Here is a 15,871-nt window from a genome sequence, read left to right as displayed (position 1 = left end):
GATCACTCTGGGTAGTATGGACATTTTAACAATATTAATTCCTTCAGTCAGTGAACATTAAATGTCTTTTCATTTATTTCTGTCTGATTTAATTTCTTTTATCAGTATTTTATGGTTTTCAGTGTAAAAGTATTTCCCTTCCTTGGTTAGGTTTATTCCTAAGTACTTATTCTTGTTAATCCTATTAACAAGGATTTCTTAGACATGACATCAGAAGCACTGGCAACAAAGAAATAAAAAAGACAAGCAGTGTTACATCAAACTGAAAACTTCTGCACAGCAAAACAGAGGTTGAGTAGACGTAAAAGCTGAGAGAAATTATTTGTAAACCACATATTTGATCAAGAGTTAATATTCAAAATATGTAAAAATAAGAAACTCACAAATCAATAGCAAAAAAGAAAAGGTAGCCTGATTTTTTTAACAGGCACAGGATCTGAATAGACATTTCTCCAAAGAAGACACATACTCATAGCCAGTAAGTATATGAGATGGTGCTTAACATCACTAGTCATTAGCGAAGTGCAAATCAAAATGATAAAGAGATGTCACATCATGGTTGTTATGATGGCTATTATCAAAAACAAAAGATAACAAATTAGTAGGAATGTAAATTGGTGCAGCCACTACGGAAAACAGAATGGAAGGTCCTTCAAAAAATTAAAAATAGAACTATTGCATGATCCAGCAATCCCTCTTCTGGGTATACATCCAAAGAATTGAAATCAGGATCTCCCATCTGCACTCCCATGTTCTGTGCAGCATTAGTCACAATAGCCAAGACATGGAAGCAGCCTAAATGTCCACTGACAGATGAATAAATTTTAAAAATGTGGCATACACACAATGATATATCATTTGGCTTTCAACAAGAAGACAATCTTATCATCTGTGGCAACATGGATGAACCTGGGGGACATTATGCTAACGACAAACACTACATGATCACACTTATACGAGAAATCTAAAATAGACTCATAGAAGCAGAAAGTATAATCGCGATTGCCAGAGGGGAAGAGGAAATGAGGTGATATCCAAGGGTATAAAGTTTCAGTAATGCAAGATAAATAAGTTCTAGAGATGACTATACAGCATAGTGACTATGGTTAATACTTCTTTGTGTACTTAAACATTTGTTAAGAGGGCAGATCTTATGCAAAATGTTCTAATCATGGAAAAAAATAATAAAGATGTGAGGAAAGTTTTGGAGGTGATGGATATGTTTATTGCAGAAATTGTGGTGATGGTTTCACAGGTATATACTTGTTTCCAAACTCATCAGGTTGTGATACATTAAATATGTGCAGCTTTTTTTATGTCAGTTATACCTCATTAAAATGGTTTAATGAATGAATAAATAAACAAATAAATAAATAAATGCTACAACTAGACCCTGTCACTCTCTTATATCAACATCCTCATTGTGGATTTCATGTTTAAAGTACTACTTACTCCCTAGGGAATCCTCCTTCTTCTCAGCCCAGGTTCTGTTCCTGTCATAAGTTCTCTTAGCACCTTGTCTCTTCCCACATAGCAGGAACCTCTGTTGTAATTAATTAATAAAGTGATCATTTGTTTAATGCCTACCTCTCTCACTGTGGAGTCCCTGAGGGTAGACTTTATTCACTGCTGTGCCCAATACCTATAGTACACTGTGTTGCATATAGCAGACACTCAATACATATTTGTTAAAGGAGCGAACAGTATTACATCATAGCTAATTTTGTTTCTTTTAAATGTTTCTCAACATATCAAAATAATTTTACTTTAAATGTTGCAAGATGTACATTTATAATATGTTATGATGTAATAATATATAATATAATTATAATATATAATATTGTGAATTTATAATATATTAAGTAATATATATATTAAGTAATATATACATATGTATATATACACATATATACACACACACATATCCCACGTTTTCCTTCTCTTTTTGTTTTTTTTTGAGACAGAGTCTCGCTCTGTCACCCAGGTTGGAGTGCAGTGACACGATCTCAGCTCACTGCCAGCTCCGCCTCCCAGGTTCACACCATTCTCCTGCCCCAGTCTACCGTGTAGCTGGGACTACAGGCGCCCGCCACCACGTCCGGTTAATTTTTTGTATTTTTTTTTTCAGTAGAGATGGGGTTTCACCATGTTATCCAGGATGGTCTTGATCTCCTGACCTCATGATCCACCCGCCTCAGCCTCCCAAAGTGTTGGGATTACAGGAGTGAGCCACCGCGCCCAGCCCCAACGTTTTCTTTATCCACCTAGGAACCACCACAATTCTCAGAATCCATGTCTTTGTTATTGTGAATAGTGCTGCCGTGAGTGTGTGTCTTTGTGGTGGAATTATTTATTTTCTTTTGGATATATCCCCAGTTATGAGACTGCTGGGTCAAATGGTAGTTCTATTTTAAGTTCTTTGAGAAATCTCGAAAGTTTTTTCCACAGTGACTGAAGTAATTTACATTTCCACCAACAGCATATAAATGTTCCCTTTTCTCAACAGCATCTGTTGTTTTTTGACTTTTTCATAATAGCCATTCTGACTGGTGTGAGGATGGTATCTCACTGTGGTTTTGATTTGTATTTCTCTGATTATTAGTGATGTTGAGCATTTTTTCATGTTTGTTGGACACTTGTATGCTTATTTTGAGAAGCATCTGTTCATGTATTTTGCCCACTTTATAATGAGGTTATTTGTTTTCCGCGTCTTCAATTCCTAAAAGAATGATTTTGAAGATGCATGGGAAAACCCCCACTTCCTAAAGTTTGCCTACATATAAACAAAATAGCATTTAGGAGCAGTTACATAAGTGATACAAAATTCCGCTCTTGGTATATACCCAGGAGAAATGAAAATGTATGTCCCCACAAAAACATACACATAAATATTCATAGAAGGATTATTGATAATAGCCAAAAGGTGGGAATAACCCAAATGTCAGGACGGTTTACTGTCTTAGCCTGAGATCAGACCACAGGTGACACCACAGAGCAAGAAGCGACTAAAACTCCCACAGAAAACCCTCAGTCTTCCTGGGCTGGGGCATTCGTTCTGTCTTCCTCTTACTTGGTCACCCTCTGACCTCTGGCATCTGTGAAAGCCAGCATTTCTGGGTTCCTTTCCTTCTCTAGTCTTCCTGTATCTCTTTTTCCCTCCTGTTTGCCCCTTAAACACTAGCTTCATCCAGAGCATTGCCCTCAGCTTCCAATTGATGCATTTTCTCTTCAGAGTTCATCTACTCGCGCTGCTTCAACTGCCACTGAGACTGCCGCATGCATGGCAGACCTCCCTTCTCAATCTCCCCGCTGGATCCCCTAGCTTCAGTCCTACGCCAATGACTTGGAAGTTAAATTTTAAAGTCAGTGCTGCTCTGTCACAGAAGCCAAACATCATATTTGGTCACGATTTCTCTTGAAATTCCTTAGGAAAGCAACATGTTGGATTTCTCATTTTTCTCCATTTCTTGACCTGCTTTCACTGTTGAATTCAACTATGATTCCATTGTACTTGGTTGTCCCATAAGAATCTCTAATACACAAATCAACCTTCCAATCTTTCTTTCATCTGCCTGTATCAGGTTCCTGCACCTTTACTTCCTATGTTAATGGGTAGCATCAAAACTAACCTGGTTAGACACAGGAGGCAGAGCAAGAGGCCTGATAGAAGTCTATAGCACTTGTCCCTCACCCCAAAGGAACACCAAATTTTAACAATTAACTACACACAAAAGTCACTAACACAAGAACCAAAAATCAGGTGAGCAATCACAGTACCTGCTTTTAACTTCATATCACTGAAGAAGACATTAAAGAGGGCAAGACAGATAGTCTTGAATGCTGACACCATCCTCTCCCATCCCCCAGCAGTAGCCATGCCACTTGGAGAATGTGGACACTTGGGAGAGGCAGAGTGCAGTGATTATGAGGCTTTGCATTGAACTCAGTGCTGCCCTGTCACAGCAGAAAGCAGAGGCAACACTTGGATAGGCCCTGGCCAAAGGGTAATTGCCCATCACAGTGGTGAGCTTGAGTTCCAGCAAGCCTCACCACTGCAGGCTGGAGTGCTCTGGGACTTTAAGTGAACTTGAGCGACAGCCTAGGCCACAAGGACTGTAATTCCTAGGCCAGCCCTAGTGCTGAGCTGGGTTCAGAGCCGATGGACTGGGAGACACGTGACCTACAGAGACACAAGCTGGGGTGGCTAAGGGAGTGCTTGTGCCACCTCTCCTTCATCTTCCAGCAGTGGGTGTGTGGCACGGAGAAATCGGTGTGCTTGGTAAAGGGAGAGCACAGCAACTGGGGGACTTTACATTGAACTCAGTGCTGGTCTGTCACAGCAGAGACCTGGTAGGATTCAGCACCTGCTGACCGAAGAGCCCCATGGCCCTGAATATCCAACAGCAATACCCAGGTTGTATGCGGTGAGCCTTGGGCTCTGAAATGTGCTGGCTTCAGATGTGACCTTGCACATTCCTAGCTGTGGTGGCTATGGTGAAAGACTCTTTCTATTTGAGAAAAGCAGGGGGAAAAGTAAAGGGGACTCTATCTGGCACCTTAGATGCCTGGTTGGCCTCGGTGGGGTAGGGCGCCAACCAGGCTCTTGGGGTCCCTGAGTCTAGGCTTAGGCTCTTGGTTAGTTAGCATTTCTGGACCTGCCCTGGGCCAGAGAGGAGTCCACTGTCCTGAAGAGTGAGTCCCAGGCCTGGAAGCATGCATCATAAACCGACTGAAGGGCCTTTAAGTGAAACATCAGTGGTAGCCTGGCAAAAGCCCCCATGGGTTGGTGGTGGTGGTGGTGGCCACAGGGAGAGGCTCCTTGGCCAATGGAAATGGGAGGGAAGAGAGGGAAGATTGGGAAGGGCTTTGTCTCATGGTTTGAGTACCAGCTTAGCTGCAGTAGAATAGAACACCAGCTGAAGTTCTAAGGTTTTTCACTTCAATCCATGGTTCCAAGACAGCATCTCTGGACCCACCTGGGGCCTGGGGAAGCTCACTGCCCTGAGGGGAGGGACACAAACCTGGCTGGCTTTGCCACCTGCTGATTGTAGACTCTAAGGCTTTGAGTGAATTTAGATGGTAGCCAAGTAGTGGTTATAGCAGGCCTTGGGTGAGACTCAGTGCTGTGCTGGCTTCAAGTCTGAACCAGCACAGTCCCAGTGGTAGCGGCCAGGGGTATGCTTGTGTTCCTGCCCCTAGTTCCAGAAGGCTCAGCACAGGGAGAGAGAGAGAGAGACTCTGTTTGTTTGGGAGAAGGTAAGGGAAGAGAATGAGAGTCTCAGCCTGGCAATTCAGTGAATTCTTTCAGACTTTATCCAGCACCCCCAAGGCAGTACCTTTCTCTATAAGTCTTCAAGAATTGCAACATTGTAGGGTCTCAGGCCCAAGTCCCTTAGAAGACCCGAAACACCTTCCCAAGAAGAATGGACACAAATGGGCCCAGATTTCAAATTAATTTAACCAAAGTAGTAAAAGATCTTTATAATGAAAACTAAAAACTGATGAAAAAAAATTGAAGAGGACACCAAAAACATGGAAAGATATTTGATGTTCATGGATTGGAAGAATCAATATTGTTAACATTTCCATAGTACTCAAAGCAATCTGCAGATTCCATGCAATCTCTATTCAAATCCCAAAGACATTCTTCATAGAAATAGAAAAAACAATTCTGAAATTTATATGGAACCACAAAAGACCCAGTATAGCCAAAGCTATCCTATGCCAAAAGAAAGAAACTGGGGGAATCACATTTCCTGACTTCAAATAATACTACAGAGCTATAGTCACCAAAATAGCATGATACTGGCATACAAACAGACACACAGACTGATGGAACAGAATAGAGAACCCAGAAACAAATTCACACACCTATAGAGATCTCATTTTCTATAAAGATGCCAAGAACACACAGGTGGGAAAGGACAGTCTCTTTAATAAATGGTGCTTAAAAAACTGGATATCCACATGCAGAAGAATAAAACTAGACCCCTATCTCTCACTATATTCAAAAATCAAATCAAAAGGGATTAAAGACTTAAATGTAAGACTTCAAACTATGAAAGTGCTAAAAGAAAACATTGGGGAAACTCTTCAGGACATTGGTCTGAGCAAAAATTTCTTGAGTCATACCACACAAGCACAGGCAACCAAAGCAAAAATGAATAGCTGGGATCACATCAAGTTAAAAAGCTCCTGCACAGCAAAGGAGACAATCAACAAAGTGAAGAGACAACACACATAATGGGAGAAAATATTTTCAAACTACCCACCTGATGAGAGATTCATAATCAAAATTTACAAGGAGCTCAAACGACTTTATTTTAAAAAGTTGAATAATCCAACTTAAAAATGGGCAAAAGATTTGAACAGACATTTCTCAAAATAAGGCATACAAATGGCAAACAGGCATATGAAAAGGGGCTCAATATTACTGACCATCAGAGAAATGCAAATCAAAACTACAATGAGATATCGCCTCACCCCAGTTCAAATGGTTTCTATCCAAAAGACAGGCAATAATAACAAATGCTGGTGAGGATACGGAGAAAAGGGAACCCTCCTACACTGTTGATGGGAATGTAAATTAGTACAGTCCCTATAAAGAACAGTTTTGAGGTTCCTCGAAGAAACTAAAATTGAGCTATCATAGAATCCAGCAATTCCACTGCTGGGTATATGCCCAAAAGAAAGGAAATCTGTGCATCAAAGAGACATCTGCATTCCCATGTTTTTTGCAGCACTGATCACACTGGTCAATATTTGGAAGCAACCTAAATGTCCATCAACAGATGACTGGCTAAAGAAAATATGGTGCATATACACAATGGAGTACTATGCAGCCATAAAAAGGATGAGATACTGTCATTTTGCCACAAAATGAATGGAACTGGAGGTTACTATGTTAAGTGAAATAAGTCAGACATAGAAAGACAAACTTCATATGTTCTCACTTATTTTAGGGGCTAAAAATCAAAACAGTTGAACCCAAGGAGACAGAGAATAGATGAATGGTTATCAGAGGCTGAGGCTGTGAAGGATGGTAGGGGGTGGGGAGATGAGTGGGGGTTGTTAATGGGTACAAAAAACATATAGTTAGAAAGAATTAATAAGATATCATTTGATTGCACAACAGGTTGACTATAGTAAATAGAAGTTTAATTGTACATTTAAAAACAATCGAGTATAATTAGATTATAAAAATATAATAGATTTTTGGGAGGCTGAGATGGGCAGATCACGAGGTCAGGAGATTGAGACCATCCTGGCTAACACAGTGAAACCCTGTCTCTACTAAAAATACAAAAAAATAGCTAGGCGTGGTGGCGGGCGCCTGTAGTCCCAGCTACTCAGGAGGCTGAGGCAGGAGAATGGCGTGAACCCAAGAGGCAGAGCTTGCAGTGAGCCGAGATTGTGCCACTGCACTCCAGCCTGGACAACAGAGCAAGACTCCATCTCAAAAAAAAATAATAATAGAGTATAATTGGATTGTAAAAAATAATAGAGTATGATTGGATTATAAACTAGATTATAATTGGATTATTGTCACATTAAAGTATAAATGCTTGAGGGGATGGAGAGCCCATTTGTCATGATGTGGTTATTGCTTATTACATGCCTATAGGAAATTATGTAACATACCTCATAAATATACACACCCACTATGTACCCACAAACAGTTTTTTAAAAAACCTGGTTACCCAAACCATAAATCCAGGAGTCAGCCTGGACTCCTCTCTCCCTCATACCAAAATCCAGTTTTGATTTATATTGATTTTAATGCATCCAACACCTTATTTCAAACCCTTATCACCTTTTACTTAGACCAGAGTCAGAGTCCCGAACTGGTCTCCCTGCCTTCATTTCTTTCTGCCTTCAGTACTCTGTAGTATGTCCAGTTCTATTGCCTTTTGCAAATGCAAAATAATCAGAGTTCTCCTTTCTTGGAAAGATCCTCCAGTGGTAATCCACCACCCATAGCAGTGTTTTGTAATCATTTTTATAGCAGATCAATGTTATTTTCAAACAAATATCATATAAAAGCCTAATATCTATAAATAGATATGAGCTGTATTTTACTGTGATTGACTTACTTTGTAAGATCTAAGTGTGTAAGTTCTATAAACCAGTAAGAAAATAATAAGGAGGTTTGGCAAAATTTAAAAATTCAAAATCAATGGCAATGCAATTAGATCAGCATCGTCTTGATATTTATTTCTCTATTTTATTTGATTGCACATATTTTTAAAAATCCTGATTCATATCATTAGGTAGCTACCAGTGATAATAGTTTATTGCTTTTTCCAAAAAGTTCACCTTTCAAACTTAAAGTATCATTCATTTAGAAAAAGATGGCAAGATGTAAATATTAATGAGTTAACCTGTCAGCACATATTACTTGGTTTCTGGTTTTTACTTGGTTAAAAATGTGGTATGCAATATTTAGTTTGAGTGTGTATTTAAGATCTGGTTTTTTTTTAATGAAAGTCAAAGCAAACATTTGTGCAATCCTTAAGTCTCCTCCTTAGAACCTTGTTACCATGGAATAGAGTTTGAAAACCAGTGATCTAAATGCTAAACCCCAAATCCTTTAGTATTTAGTATGAAAATGTAAGATCCTGTTTCATTCGGACTTTATCAGTCTAGCTGCATTTCCCACCACTGCCAAATTTTCGCCCAGTTTTCTAAATCTATGTTCATCTTTCAAAGGGTTATAGTTTTGTACTAGTTATTTTCTCTGCCAAATGTGACTCCGGAGCTACTGTCTTCTAACCCAAATTTCTAATAACTTAATTTCAAAGTTAAAACATTAACTCTCCATGAGGCTTTCTTTGAATGTGCCCACAGGACCTTGTATACACTTCTATCTTAAACATGTGTTGCCTTGTGTGATAATCATCACTTCCTCTCAACTGTGAGCTCCTAAGAAAGGACTAATTTAACCATCCTGGAGTTCTCAGGAACTTTCAAAGTGCCTGCAACCTAATAATCATTCCTTAAATGTTTTACAATCATAAACTCATTCATTAATATTAATAATAATAACCAGTAGAGTGGTTACAGTAGCTGAAACTGCAGATTTGCATAACGTTGTGAACAGATAATCCTCTCATTGACTGACACTTTAGGTTAAATAAGTACTAAGTAGAAATCACTCTTCTAAATCATGCTAATTTTCACTTTAACTTCATTTTTCTTTAATAATGGCCTCACCCACCAACATAGGAAAGCAGGATCACCAGCAAGAGAACGAGAGCACAGATACATGGAATCAGGACCAGCAATAGGAACCGGAGGAGGTTAGCAGTCGCCAGCTTCTGAGAGCAGCCATTGCCCATGTTATTGTCATCAGCTCTCAAGACCTAAAGTAAAAGAGGAAAGCATAACATGGTTTTAGTTTTACAATACAAGGTGTGAAATTTTAGGTTACAGCTATCCATTTAGAACAGCAGCATTCCAAAAAGATTTTACTGCTTGTGCTTTAGGGTATGAAATGAGCTTAGTCACCAAATCATGCCAATAAATGAACAGATAACTGTACATCTACATTCAGGGAAGAGCAAACTATCTATTTCTGAAACATTTTTCGGAAGTATATGGGCTTTTAACAATATCCCATTTTGCTTTTTTAAAACATATTTGTCAATTTGGTATAATTCCGAAGGGCTATGAATTACCATGGCAAAACCTCACCCTGGACCAAAGCTACGACAGAAGTGAAGATTGCCTAATACAGTGATACAAAATTGGTAAGTAGGTGTAGACAGAATATTATCCAGACTTCATTCTTTTTTGTCTCATTAGTCTAAACAAAATGTGAATGAATCTGGATAAAATAAGTATTTGGTCATTAATAATTCAGCCAGGCTTGCTGTTACTGACCATGCATTTAGTGACAAGTTGAAATATAAGGAGGAGCCTGTCCCGATTGCCAATTAAACGCTAACAACTTTGAGGACATCCTCGGCTGTCCATGCTGCCCCATCCCTTGTGAGAGGATGTCAAAGTGCAAAAATGATGGTTCAGATAAAGTTCTTGTCTTCAAATGCTTCAAATTTTGCTTAGTTCAATCTCTTGCCAGAAATGATATCTGGAAATTCATTTATTACAAATGGCTAACTTCAAGCAGTGACTTCAGAAAAACATCTGAGATGGTACTAAAAGGGCTTTGAATCACTACAAGAAACTCTCTGGGTCTCCTTAATGAAGGCATTTCTCATGACTCTCTCTGGACTTCTAACTCTGCATTTTCTCCTCTGACAGTTTAGAACTTGAACTGTAACCTCTGTGTAACTATCTCCTGAATCTCTCTTGCATCCTAAACTCCTTTCAGAGTTACACTACATACTTCTAATGCCTGGTGGGTAGTAGCCCCTCTTCTTAACAGGTCCAGAACTAAGATGAGCCTTCTCTCTCTCTCTCTATCTTCAAACTAATTCTTCTCCTGACTTTCATATTTGTATTTACAGAAATTCCTCCATTCCAATATGGAGAGTGGAGTCCAAAGACTCCCCATTTCATTATCCCCCTATGCCATACATCAACAGGTTTTGTTGGTTCTTCCTCTGTAATAAATACCAAACTTTTTTTTTTTAAATGAATGACCTTTGAGAAAGAGCCTTATAATAATCAAGAAATTGTTCTAACAGAATGGTCCTGTAATATTCTCAGGACTTCCTGACCAGTATTTGATTATTTCCCACGGATGCAAGGACAATTTTGATGGCTTCTTCTGAATTGCAAGGCTTATGTGATTCCCATTTCTGCTTTACTCCCTCTATCTGGGAATACAGGTTCACTAACCCATATTGCAAGCAGTGCATAATATGATGACAGCTTCTGTAATTTTAAGAATTCTCTATGAGAGACATTATTTGAAATAACTTATGTTGTTAACTTGAGAAGAGCTTCATTTCCTAGGTTAATGTCTTACTGATCCATTTCCTCTGTACCTGGATTAAGCTACCAGCCAACGTGTTATCCTTTACAGTTAATTTACAATTGATCTTCAAGAAGACATAGCACTGGTGCAATATAATATGAGATCTGCAATACCACATTGATTACAACACCATTATTGGATAGGCAGTGCCCTTTCAGGCTTATATACAACACTTGTCTACAAAAAAAAATCAATCAATAAACAGAAGGGTGGGACTACAGGTCAACAAAGTTAATGGCAGAAACAAGTTGATACTTGTTTATTTTACTTAGTTACTGAACACCTACTAATTATAATAATAATGAAGGATATGACAATGACTTCAAACCACTGTCTCTCAAAAGCTCACAGTCTTGTAGGAGAGATGATATGTACATGAATAACATAACTATATTGCAAGATAGCAAATGATAAGCACCATGACTCTTACAGCTAAAGTGACATAAGAATTCAAAAGATAGAAATATAATTTGCTGGAAGATCACATAAGATATTGTAGAGAGAACAACCCTGAATCAGCCATAATTCTGAGAAAAGTACCCCTGAAAAAGTCTGTTACAAGTTAAAAAAAAATGTTGCAAAGTGTATACAGAGAGGTAAGAAATTATGAAATGTATTTAACTTCTACAACAATGAAGAAGCTTCCTCGCTAAGGTGATCACAGAAGCATTATAGGGATAAACTTGAGTGACGAATTCACAATGGCTCATTGCCATCTGGACTGCTGGAGCCAGATACATCTCATTTAGCATTTATAAGTAAAGAGTCAGCGGAGAAAATGCTAAAGGCCCATTTTAATATCTCATCTAAGTATATATCAAGTACTGGACCTCCAAAAACGATACTCATGATTAGACTAAATATTTTCTTCAGTGACAAGATAATTGATTTTTTTGTTTGTTTGATTTTTGAGATGGAGTCTCATTCTGTCACCCAGACTGGAGTGCAATGGCACAATCTTGGCTCACTGCAACCTCCGCCTCCCAGGTTCATGCAATTCTCCTGCCTCCGCCTCCTGAGTAGCTGGGATTACAGGTGCACACCACCACATCTGGCTAATTTTTTGTGTATTTTTAGTAGAGACAGGGTTTCACTATGTTAACCAGACTGGTCTTGAACTCCTAACCTCGTGATCCGCCCGCCTCAGCCTCCCAAAGTCCTGGGATTACAGGCGTGAGCCACCATGCCCGGCCAGATAATTGATTGCTTTTTTCAAAGGGAGAGGAGGAAGAAATATGCAGGAGAAATTCAATACTTCAGCACTTTCTTCTTGAATAACTTGCATAACTTTCCTCTTGCACTCATGGCCACTTAGGACTGTTGCAAATGCTACATTATGCAAAGGCTCTTCGAGGTTCCTCTGAATACAAGGCAACTCTCAGACTTCACTGTTGAGTAAATGCCAGGTGAAATAAACTACCAGAATCATCCCTAAGCTTTGTTTCCATGGACTCTAAACAATCCTTTCTCCAAATGGCATCCCTCTTCCACAAGCACCTTCCTCAGCCTTGAAATCAAGCTGAGCACAGGCACAGCATTCCATGGCAAGGGTAGGGAACGACACATCTGATTGGACCTGCACATATTTGTAAAGCATGTCATTCTTATGTGTTTTTTGTTGTTGTTGTTTTTATTTTTGGTTTTGGTTTTGGTTTTTTTTTTTTTTTTTTGGTGGTTTGTTTTGTTTTGAGACAGGGTCTCACTCTGTCACTCAGGCTGGAGTGCAGTGGCACAATCTCGGCTCACTGCAACCTCTGCCTCCTGGGCTCAAGAGATTCTCCTGCCTCAGTCTCCTGAGTGACTGGGACAACAAGTGTGCACGATCCATCGCAGCCAGCTAATTTTTTTGTAGAGACAGGATTTCGCCATGTTCCTCTGGCTGATCTCAAACTTCTGGGCTCAAGCGATCCACCCACCTTAGCCTTCCAAATGTTCTTATATTTTACTAATCTTGTTAGTGAAATCTCATTTCTTGTATCTTAAGAACTACATTTATTTTAAAAGCATAACTTACACTGGCACAATGTACCATTTTACCATAATTGTATGTCATCTTGGTATCATTTGAGAAGTCAAAATTTCAGATAGCCATCAAGCACTTTCTTCCTTTGGCTTCTCTTTCTTCTGCCTCTGTGGTCATTCCTTCTATTTTTGAAGGCTCAATTCTCACATTCACTCGCTCCCCAGGCAATGTCATCCACACATTTATCTCCAATTAGTAGCCCTCCATAGGTGACTTGCATCTTTAAATAACAACCATAGATCTTTCCTCTGATCTCCAGACCATTATATGCAACTGACCACTTGACATCTCCTCATTGGAGGTTGTAAAAGTAACTCAAACTCAACAAGTCTGGAACCAAATAAACAATTTTCATCCCCATATCTGGTATTCTTCCCGGGTTTGCAATCTCAAAAAAGGTAATTGCACAACTATCATGTGTCAGGTATTGTTTGGGCACTTGGGATATATTAATATGCAAAACGAAACTCTGTAGTCTCATAGATGCTACATTATAGTAAAAATACACATGTCTCACCTGAAATACTGCAAACACTTCCTCCTTTCTGGTTTACCTATATTTATCCATGCACTCCCTAACCTGTTCTCCACACTATAGCCAGAGTAAGAAAGAGGCTGTATTATCTTTGCATGATGAGAAAAGACAACATGAAAAATGACCCCAAAGCTGAACTAATTCAAGATTGCAGAGCCTGGAACCAGAGCTGATCATGTGAGCCATGCACCCAGAGGTTCTGGGGAGGGCTTTGGATTTACACAGGGTATACAAAGTTTTGAGTCCATTTTATCAAGTTTGCAAAGGTCAACGAGATCATAGTTGACATTTCAAGTACATAAGTCTTTACCCTTTTTTACCTTCAGGCAGCATTTGATTTTGTCAACACATGGTGCATTCTTGAGGGCACATCCACAGCTGCAAATGGCAGAGAATATTTGAGAGCTTGTGTGGAGGTTCCAGTGGGGGAGTGCACCTACTTGAATACCCCTGACCAAAGATGGGTCCTCATCTGTCAGGGATGGTCATCCTCTTTGACAGAGCACAGAGCTTCAGGGAAGATGCACATGGAGTGGTGAGGGGGGAAGGGGACAGCTGCCTAGCCAGGCAGATCAGCCAATTCAACCCTGGTGATCAATGGGGTGACAGATGTCACAGCCAGATTTCTCTTTCATCCAGCAGAGATTATTTGAATCTTCTGTCTGAGGGGTTGACAGGAGCTACATTCTTGACTAGGGGTTTTAGGTGGGTTTGTCCAGATAATTCTTTAAGGTAGGAATAGCTGCCAACAACCAGGTTACTCTAAAGCAGGAGTTCAGCCCAGAAGAAACCAAGTGAGAATTATTTTCTTTTCTTTTTTTTTTTTTTTTTTTCTGAGATAGAGTCTTGTTCTGTTGCCCAGGCTGGAGTGCAGTGGGCATCTTGGTTCACTATAAGCTCCACCACCCGGGTTCACACCATTCTCCTGCCTCAGCCTCCCAAGTAGCTGGGACTACAGGCGTCCACCACCACACCCGGCTAAATTTTTTGTATTTTTAGTAGAGACAAGTTTCACCATGTTAGCCAGAATGGTCTTGATCTCCTGACCTCGTGATCTGCCCGCCTCAGCCTCCCAAAGTGCTAAGATTACAGGCTTGAACCACTGTGCCCAGCCAAGAATTATTTTCTAATTGGTTGGATTATCTTTTGTGATAAATTTTGCATCTTAAATATATAGAACAGGTATCAGAAAACTAGTCCATGGACCAAACTCAGCGCACCGAATATTTTTGTACATACAGTTTTGTTGGATACAGCCATATTCATTTGTTTATATTCTGTCTATACTGCTCTCCTGCTACTACAACCACATTGAGTATTTGCAACAGAGATCATATGGTACTCAAAGCCTGAAATCTTTACTATCTGGTCCTTTACAGAAAAAGTAGGTGAGCCCCTGATGTAGTGTATCAGTGTATATCTACATATATGTGTATTTTTAAATTTGTATGTTTAATTTGATAATCAAACTAAAATATAAATTCTTTTAAGAAAATTGTATCTTAATCTCTTCATCGGGGCTTTTAACGAAATATGATATAATTGTACTAGGGGTAAACTGGCAGACAAACTGACTCTTGTTGTAGTACAAAGTTACTCCAGAAAAGGTTGAAAGATGAAAATAATCTTCGGGGGTTGCGACCAAGATGGCCGAATAAGAACAGCTCCAGCCTCCAGTTCCCAGTGTAAGTGACACAGAAGATGGGTGATTTACGCATTTTCAACTGAGGTACTGGGTTCATCTCACTGGGTGGTGTCAGACAGTTGGCGCTGGTCCGCGGGTGCAGCCCGACCAGTGAGAGCTGAAGTAGGGTGAGGCATCACCTCACCTGGGAAGCGCAAGGGGGAAGGGAATTCTTTTTCCTAGCCAAAGGAAATTGAGACACACAACACCTGGAAAATTGGGTAACTCCCACCCCAATACTGCGCTTTACCAAGGGTCGTAGCAAATGGCACACAAGGAGATTATATCCCACACCTGGCCCAGAGTCCCACGCCCATGGAGCCTCCCTCATTGCTAGCACAGCAGTCTGAGATCTAACTGCAAGGCAGCAGCAAGGCTGGGGCAGGGGTGCCCACCATTGCTGAGGCTTAAGTAGGTAAACAAAGCCTCTGGGAAGCTCGAATTGGGTGGAGCCCACCACAGCTCAAGGAGGATGGCCTGCCTCTGTAGACTGCTCCTCTGGGGACAGGGCATAGCTAAACAAAAAGCAGCAGAAACCTCAGCAGAGGTAAATGCCCCTGTCTGACAGCTTTGAAGAGAGCAGTGGATCTCCCAGCACGGAGGTTGAGATCTGACAACGGACAGACTGCCTGCTCAAGTGGGTCCCTGACCCCTGAGTAGCCTAACTGGGAGACATCCCCCACTAGG

At 40.1% G+C, this 15,871-nt stretch overlaps 1 protein-coding gene across 4 annotated transcripts in view; it reads right to left on the bottom strand.

Annotated features, from left to right (window-relative positions):
- CORIN (corin, serine peptidase) overlaps positions 1–15,871 on the bottom strand; it is a 266,093-nt gene that overhangs the window by 205,298 nt on the left and 44,924 nt on the right. For all 4 annotated transcript variants that reach the window (XM_011927324.1, XM_011927327.1, XM_011927328.1 and 1 more), the window contains exon 2: positions 9,218–9,362. In XM_011927324.1, the coding sequence (XP_011782714.1) occupies positions 9,218–9,362 (145 nt within the window). The remainder of the gene's footprint in view (positions 1–9,217; positions 9,363–15,871) is intronic.

This window comes from Colobus angolensis, unplaced genomic scaffold (assembly GCF_000951035.1).
Source record: "Colobus angolensis palliatus isolate OR3802 unplaced genomic scaffold, Cang.pa_1.0 Scaffold71, whole genome shotgun sequence".
Taxonomy (NCBI): Eukaryota; Metazoa; Chordata; class Mammalia; order Primates; family Cercopithecidae; genus Colobus; species Colobus angolensis.
Note: the sequence above shows the minus strand (reverse complement) of the source record. Positions and strands in the feature narration are given on the sequence as shown.